The sequence below is a fragment of the Protomyctophum parallelum genome (assembly GCF_964188405.1).
Source record: "Protomyctophum parallelum genome assembly, chromosome: 16".
In the NCBI taxonomy this organism is placed as follows: domain Eukaryota; kingdom Metazoa; phylum Chordata; class Actinopteri; order Myctophiformes; family Myctophidae; genus Protomyctophum; species Protomyctophum parallelum.
Genome location: NC_139711.1, coordinates 47,329,752 through 47,338,506, shown reverse-complemented (window position 1 = coordinate 47,338,506; position 8,755 = coordinate 47,329,752). Strand labels below are relative to the sequence as shown.

Genomic DNA, 8,755 nt, shown 5'->3' with positions numbered 1-8,755 from the left:
ATGGTGCAGGAATACCAGTCGCCCGTGAGCGTCTACAAACACCCATTCGAGCTGATCATGGCGGCGTACGCGCGGCGCTTCCCCACGTGTCCCCTGGTCCCCGTGGTGGCGGACTGCCGCGTCCTCAGCGAGAGCCAGAGCGAGGACGGCTCCGTGCTGGTCACCGTGCGGCGCTGCGCGGTGAGCGTGGACATGCCGCAGCTCATCAAGAGGATGGCGGGCGTCGGCGACCTGCACTTCATCCAGAGGAACACGCTGGACCGCCGGGAGAGGTCCATGCACATCGAGGTGACCAACGAGTCCTTCACCAAGAGCCTGGCCTTCCGCGAGGTCTGCGACTACACGGTGCACCCGGAGAACCGCGACTGGACGTGCTTCAGGCAGGCGGCCACGCTGGACTTCAAGAAGTTCTTTGGCCTGGAGGGCAGAGTGGAGAAGTTCACCATGAAGCAGTACACCAGTTATCTGGACAAGGGCCGGGAGATCATAGTAGAGTACTACCTGAAGGAGATGGCGGAGGAGGGGATCACCTCCATGCCCGGCTGGAGTCCTCCTCCTCCTCCGTGGCCTCGCCGGTCGCCACTGCGATGATTCCCCTGAAGCTGCCACTCTCCACCGCCGCCCCAGTGCCCCGTGCCAACGGGGCAGGACAGGAAGGAGCCACCTCAGTGCCCCGTGCCAACGGGGCAGGACAGGAAGGAGCCACATCAGTGCCCAGCGCCAACGGGGCAGGACAGGAAGGAGCCACATCAGTGCCCCGTGCCAACGGGGCAGGACAGGAAGGAGCCACCTCAGTGCCCCGCCGCGCCAACGGGGCAGGACAGGAAGGAGCCACCTCAGTGCCCCGTGCCAACGGGGCAGGACAGGAAGGAGCCACCCCAGTGCCCCCGCGCCAACGGGGCAGGACAGGAAGGAGCCACTTCAGTGCCCCGCGCCAACGGGGCAGGACAGGAAGGAGCCACCTCAGTGCCCCGCGCCAACGGGGCAGGACAGGGAAGGAGCCACCTCAGTGCCCATGGGGTTACCGGATGGCAAGCTGGGCAACAATTACCTATAGGACTTAACACCTCTGCAGGAGAACTGTTGACTACGCCAGTGGCTTGGCTAGCAGACCCACAAGATAACTGTTGACTACGCAGTGGCTTGGCTAGCAGACCCACAAGATAACTGTTGACTACGCCAGTGGCTTGGCTAGCACACCCTGGCCCACAAGGGGAACTTTCCAAAGGGCCAGCATTTGCTGCAGTTCCTCCGGAAGAGGGGTTTCAACCCTGGACCAAGGCCAGGAATAACTGCTTGTTTTCAGGGCATAATACGCATCTTACACCACCATGCATTATGTTATATATTCCCCCACCCCCCCATTCCCTGTCTCTGCCATGAACAGCCTTGCTTCCAACCCCATTTATAAATTATCTTGTTTTTATTTTGTATTCATTTTAAAATTTAATTTCAATTGCAGTAGCTATAACTGCCGTGGACGCCCCGTCTGGAAATGTTATGTGCCAGGTATAGGTAGTCAGGGACTCCCATGAGCTTTAACATGTAAATATGCTTAGAAATATTCTAAAATTTAACTTTTTTTAAAATAGCAGATCTATACAAGTTGGGAACGCTCATCACGATGTGAGCTTATAGATCTAGGCTATTTCAAAAACCAGCACATCAGGAGCAATTTGGGGTACTTCACAGTGTCTTGCTCAAGGACACTTCGACTGATCTGGGGGAGAGCCCGGGTTCGAACAGGCAACCCTGCGGTTTATACCATCCATGCCACTCTACCCCTGACTCTGAGCCCACCGCTGCCCCCTAGTGGCCACTCTACCCCTGACTCTGAGCCCACCGCTGCCCCCTAGTGGCCACTCTACCCCTGACTCTGAGCCACCGCTGCCCCCTAGTGGCCACTCTACCCCTGACTCTGAGGCACCGCTACTTTTACTTCTCCACTACATTTTGGATACAAATATTGTACTTTTACTCAGTATAATTACATTAACTTTTGTGTTACCAGTTACTTTGTAGATTTTGATTATTACAACAAAAAAACACACACACATACATTAACCACTTCAGCCCTATAGGCTATATACATGTTGGCCGATCGGTTGAAAATTGAAAATCTACAAACTCACATTGCGATCATGTGACGCATTGTGGAGCCTGGCACAATATAATATAATATAATTGAAGCTGATAAATGGGTACTCTCTCTCCTGATTGGCTGAAAATGTGCAGCCCACCTGAGGGACTGTTACTGAACGCTCTATATATAGTGTTTATTAGAGATATAGAGACAGGGAGGGGTCTGTTACTGAACGCTCTATATATAGTGTTAATTAGAGATATAGAGACAGGGAGGGGTCTGTTACTGAACGCTCTATATATAGTGTTAATTAGAGATATAGAGACAGGGAGGGGTCTGTTACTGAACGCTCTATATATAGTGTTATTAGAGATATAGAGACAGGGAGGGGTCTGTTACTGAACGCTCTATATATAGTGTTTATTAGAGATATAGAGACAGGGAGGGGTCTGTTACTGAACGCTCTATATATAGTGTTTATTAGAGATATAGAGACAGGGGAGGGGTCTGTTACTGAACGCTCTATATATAGTGTTAATTAGAGATATAGAGACAGGAGGGGTCTGTTACTGAACGCTCTATAGATAGTGTTTATTAGAGATATAGAGACAGGGAGGGGTCTGTTACTGAACGCTCTATATATAGTGTTAATTAGAGATATAGAGACAGGGAGGGGTCTGTTACTGAACGCTCTATATATAGTGTTAATTAGAGATAGAGAGACAGGGAGGGGTCTGTTACTGAACGCTCTATATATAGTGTTAATTAGAGATATAGAGACAGGGAGGGGTCTGTTACTGAACACTCTATAGATAGTGTTAATTAGAGATATAGAGACAGGGAGGGGTCTGTTACTGAACGCTCTATATATAGTGTTAATTAGAGATATAGAGACAGGGAGGGGTCTGTTACTGAACGCTCTATATATAGTGTTTATTAGAGATATAGAGACAGGGAGGGGTCTGTTACTGAACGCTCTATAGATAGTGTTAATTAGAGATATAGAGACAGGGAGGGGTCTGTTACTGAACGCTCTATATATAGTGTTAATTAGAGATATAGAGACAGGGAGGGGGTCTGTTACTGAACGCTCTATATATAGTGTTAATTAGAGATATAGAGACAGGGAGGGGTCTGTTACTGAACGCTCTATATATAGTGTTTATTAGAGATATAGACACAGGGAGGGGTCTGTTACTGAACGCTCTATATATAGTGTTTATTAGAGATATAGAGACAGGGAGGGGTCTGTTACTGAACGCTCTATATATAGTGTTTATTAGAGATATAGAGACAGGGAGGGGTCTGTTACTGAACGCTCTATATATAGTGTTTATTAGAGATATAGAGACAGGAGGGGCCTGTTACTGAACGCTCTATATATAGTGTTTATTAGAGATATAGAGACAGGGAGGGGTCTGTTACTGAACGCTCTATATATAGTGTTAATTAGAGATATAGAGACAGGGAGGGGTCTGTTACTGAACACTCTATATATAGTGTTTATTAGAGATATAGAGACAGGGAGGGGCCCTGTTACTGAACGCTCTATATATAGTGTTTATTAGAGATATAGAGACAGGGAGGGGTCTGTTACTGAACGCTCTATATATAGTGTTTATTAGAGATATAGAGACAGGGAGGGGTCTGTTACTGAACACTCTATAGATAGTGTTTATTAGAGATATAGAGACAGGGAGGGGTCTGTTACTGAACGCTCTATATATAGTGTTTATTAGAGATATAGAGACAGGGAGGGGTCTGTTACTGAACGCTCTATATATAGTGTTTATTAGAGATATAGAGACAGGGAGGGGTCTGTTACTGAACGCTCTATATATAGTGTTAATTAGAGATATAGAGACAGGGAGGGGTCTGTTACTGAACGCTCTATAGATAGTGTTCATTAGAGATATAGAGACAGGGAGGGGTCTGTTACTGAACGCTCTATATATAGTGTTTATTAGAGATATAGAGACAGGGAGGGGTCTGTTACTGAACGCTCTATAGATAGTGTTCATTAGAGATATAGAGACAGGGAGGGGTCTGTTACTGAACGCTCTATATATAGTGTTTATTAGAGATATAGAGACAGGGAGGGGTCTGTTACTGAACGCTCTATAGATAGTGTTCATTAGAGATATAGAGACAGGGAGGGGTCTGTTACTGAACGCTCTATATATAGTGTTTATTAGAGATATAGAGACAGGGAGGGGGTCTGTTACTGAACGCTCTATATATAGTGTTTATTAGAGATATAGAGACAGGGAGGGGTCTGTTACTGAACGCTCTATATATAGTGTTTATTAGAGATATAAAGACAGGGAGGGGTCTGTTACTGAACGCTCTATATATAGTGTTTATTAGAGATATAGAGACAGGGAGGGGTCTGTTACTGAACGCTCTATAGATAGTGTTCATTAGAGGATATAGAGACAGGGAGGGGTCTGTTACTGAACGCTCTATATATAGTGTTTATTAGAGATATAGAGACAGGGAGGGGCCTGTTACTGAACGCTCTATATATAGTGTTTATTAGAGATATAGAGACAGGGAGGGGTCTGTTACTGAACGCTCTATATATAGTGTTTATTAGAGATATAGAGACAGGGAGGGGTCTGTTACTGAACGCTCTATATATAGTGTTTATTAGAGATATAGAGACAGGGAGGGGTCTGTTACTGAACGCTCTATATATAGTGTTTATTAGAGATATAGAGACAGGGAGGGGTCTGTTACTGAACGCTCTATATATAGTGTTAATTAGAGATATAGAGACAGGGAGGGGTCTGTTACTGAACGCTCTATATATAGTGTTAATTAGAGATATAGAGACAGGGAGGGGTCTGTTACTGAACGCTCTATAGATAGTGTTCATTAGAGATATAGAGACAGGGAGGGGTCTGTTACTGAACGCTCTATATATAGTGTTTATTAGAGATATAGAGACAGGGAGGGGTCTGTTACTGAACGCTCTATATATAGTGTTAATTAGAGATATAGAGACAGGGAGGGGTCTGTTACTGAACGCTTCATAGATAGTGTTTATTAGAGATATAGAGACAGGGAGGGGTCTGTTACTGAACGCTCTATATATAGTGTTAATTAGAGATATAGAGACAGGGAGGGGTCTGTTACTGAACGCTCTATAGATAGTGTTAATTAGAGATATAGAGACAGGGAGGGGTCTGTTACTGAACGCTCTATATATAGTGTTTATTAGAGATATAGACACAGGGAGGGGTCTGTTACTGAACACTCTATAGATAGTGTTTATTAGAGATATAGAGGACAGGGAGGGGTCTGTTACTGAACACTCTATAGATAGTGTTTATTAGAGATATAGAGACAGGGAGGGGTCTGTTACTGAACGCTCTATAGATAGTGTTTATTAGAGATATAGAGACAGGGAGGGGTCTGTTACTGAACGCTCTATATATAGTGTTAATTAGAGATATAGAGACAGGGAGGGGTCTGTTACTGAACACTCTATAGATAGTGTTTATTAGAGATATAGAGACAGGGAGGGGTCTGTTACTGAACGCTCTATAGATAGTGTTAATTAGAGATATAGAGACAGGGAGGGGTCTGTTACTGAACGACTCTAGTGTTTATTAGAGATATAGAGACAGGGAGGGGTCTGTTACTGAACGCTCTATATATAGTGTTTATTAGAGATATAGAGACAGGGAGGGGTCTGTTACTGAACGCTCTATATATAGTGTTTATTAGAGATATAGAGACAGGGAGGGGTCTGTTACTGAACGCTCTATAGATAGTGTTAATTAGAGATATATAGAGACAGGGAGAGCCTGTTACTGAACGCTAGTCTATAGCAATGATTACTATTATAACTTTTAACACAATACATATTGTAAATAAATGTAATAAAATACAATAAAACAATGGCAAAACAAGCATGCTTCTCTTGCAGCAAGTCAAATAAGATTCTACTGGCTGGAATGGAAATGCCACTTGCATGCAGGTTGCCATTAACATTACGCTGTCGGTGGTAAGCATAACCGTTTGCATAGATATTAACAATTCAATGCTCTCCTGATTACAATCGGCATAATTTGGTCTATATCTGGTCTGTATAGCGAGGTTGAAATACATTTGAAATTAGCCGACTAAGCCAGCTGGGCTTGGTGTCCGCCCATAGATCAGAAATCCTGTTAGTCCAAACATGCGAACATGCGCTGCTGGTTGGCGAACATGCGCTGCTGGTTGGCGAAACATGCACTGCTGGTTGGCGAACATGTGCTGCTGGTTGGCGAACATGCGCTGCTGGTTGGCGAACATGCGCTGCTGGTTGGCGAACATGCGCTGCTGGTTGGCGAACATGCGCTGCTGGTTGGCGAACATGCGCTGCTGGTTGGCGAACATGCGCTGCTGGTTGGCGAACATGCGCTGCTGGTTGGCGAACATGCGCTGCTGGTTGGCGAACATGCGCTGCTGGTTTGGCGAACATGAGCTGCTGGTTGGCGAACATGCGCTGCTGGTTGGCGAACATGCGCTGCTGGTTGGCGAACATGCGCTGCTGGTTGGCGAACATGCGCTGCTGGTTGGCGAACATGCACTGCTGGTTGGCGAACATGTGCTGCTGGTTGGCGAACATGCGCTGCTGGTTGGCGAACATGCGCTGCTGGTTGCGAACATGCGCTGCTGGTTGGCGAACATGCGCTGCTGGTTGGCGAACATGCGCTGCCTGGTTGAGCGAACATGCGCTGCTGGTCTGGCGAACATGCGCTGCTGGTTGGCGAACATGCGCTGCTGGTTGGCGAACATGCGCTGCTGGTTGGCGAACATGAGCTGCTGGTTGGCGAACATGCGCTGCTGGTTGTGCGAACATGCACTGCTGGTTGGCGAACATGCACTGCTGGTTGGCGAACATGCGCTGCTGGTTGGCGAAACATGCGCTGCTGGTTGGCGAACATGCGCTGCTGGTTGGCGAACATGCACTGCTGGTTGGCGAACATGCGCTGCTGGTTGGCGAACATGCGCTGCTGGTTGGCGAAACATGCACTGCTGGGTTGGCGAACATGCGCTGCTGGTTGGCGAACATGCGCTGCTGGTTGGCGAACATGCGCTGCTGGTTGGCGAACATGCGCTGCTGGTTGGCCGAACATTGGAACAATGGGAGGTCGGAACAACGAAACCTCACAGTGTAAAACTACATCAAACCTAACAGGTTCTTGACAACTGGGGTCGAGCATAATTAAAAAAGCACAGAAACAGAAACTAAGGCTGTAATTTAAACAGATTTAGCCCTATAGACATGCATGGGTGAGCATCAGGTAACAGTGAGTAAGGGCCGATTCATACTCCGCTGTTATGGGCGCTGTAGTGCCCAAATGATTTCGGCTCGTCAGAAATGTTCAGTAGCACCGAAGAGCCGACTTTAGGACGGTACCCCCCCCCCCCCCCACACACACACACACACACACACACACTTTTATTTGGCTCTCTAAAATAGGAGCATGAATCTGCCCTATAATAGTGTCGTGCCGAGACTCCCGTCTCAGGGAGACAGATAACCAAACAGGCCTTGATGCCCCTCCTCTCTCCCCCTCGCCTCCCCGTCTTCCAGAATCGGCAAACCTTCCGATTGAGAGAAGCAGGAGGAGGAGGAGGAGGAGGAGGAAGAATGGAAGGAGTGGGCACGGGGAGGCAGGTGAGGGTACGAGGCAGAGGTCCGCGGTGGACAGACGGAGCACGGGCAGCAGGGCGGGCAGCGGGGCGGGCAGCAGGGCGGGCAGCGGGGCGGGCAGCAGGGCGGGCAGCGGGGCGACATGGAGAAGGAGGGAGAGCTGCAGGGTTCCGCCGGTGATAGAGAAGCTGCGGCATGGGAGCGGCAGGAGACGGAGAGGGCGACGACGTCGATGACGACGACGACGTGGCCGATCCGGATCCGGTGCGATCCACCGGTCCGGTCCGTTGCTGCGGCTGGTGCCCCGTGGTGGGTCTGCCCTGCATCGTGCGGGGCTCTGAACAAACGTGAGCCCCAGGTGTGGCTGCTGGGATGGAGCAGCAGGGCCATGGCGTGGCGTTGTTGAGGTGGAGGTGGGCCGAGGGGTGGCGCGTGGCGGCGAAGGGGGGTCGGGTGAGGCAGGGTGAGGCGTCGTACCGAGGCGGCACAAGGCCAGGTCTTTAGGCCCGGGTTCTGGAGAGCACGTCGGGCACGGGTGGGTGTCTGGAGAGCAGCGGTGGGACTCTGAATGACACTCGTGGTGAACAGCCTCCGTTTGGGTCGGGGCGCTGTTCAGCCGCCCGGGGAGGCAGGGACTCCGTCTCCGGCTGGATCCTGTGCATCAGGGTGGTGTGAGACGGCACCGGATGGGCCGCGCTCTGGGCCCCGATCTGGGCCCCGCTCTGGGCCCCGCTCTGGGCCCCGTTCTGGGCCCCGCTCTGGGCCCCGTTCTGGGCCCCGTTCTGGGCCGCGCTCTGGGCCCCGATCTGGGCCCCGCTCTGGGCCCCCCTCTGGGCCCGCTCTGGGCCGCGATCTGGGCCGCGTCACAAGAGAAAGGACTGTTCCTCCCCTCGCGTTCTGTGTTCAGCCAATCAGAAGTGTCCCAGTGGTAACCTGATGAGGAAAGCATGTATGTATACTTTTAGGAATGATCCAAAATCTGTATATCGTTACAACGTTGCACTAGCCTGACACTCAGCCTG

General features: G+C 49.4%; 1 protein-coding gene across 1 annotated transcript; it reads left to right on the top strand.

Moving 5' to 3' along the window:
- LOC310873853 (SEC14-like protein 1) lies at positions 1 to 591 on the top strand (the record flags this gene model as incomplete). The annotated part of the gene is made up of 1 exon (XM_083786404.1): positions 1 to 591. The coding sequence occupies one exon, from the start codon at positions 1 to 3 to the stop codon at positions 589 to 591; it is 591 nt and encodes a 196-aa protein (XP_083642530.1).
- Between the last annotated feature and the right edge of the window lie 8,164 nt (positions 592 to 8,755).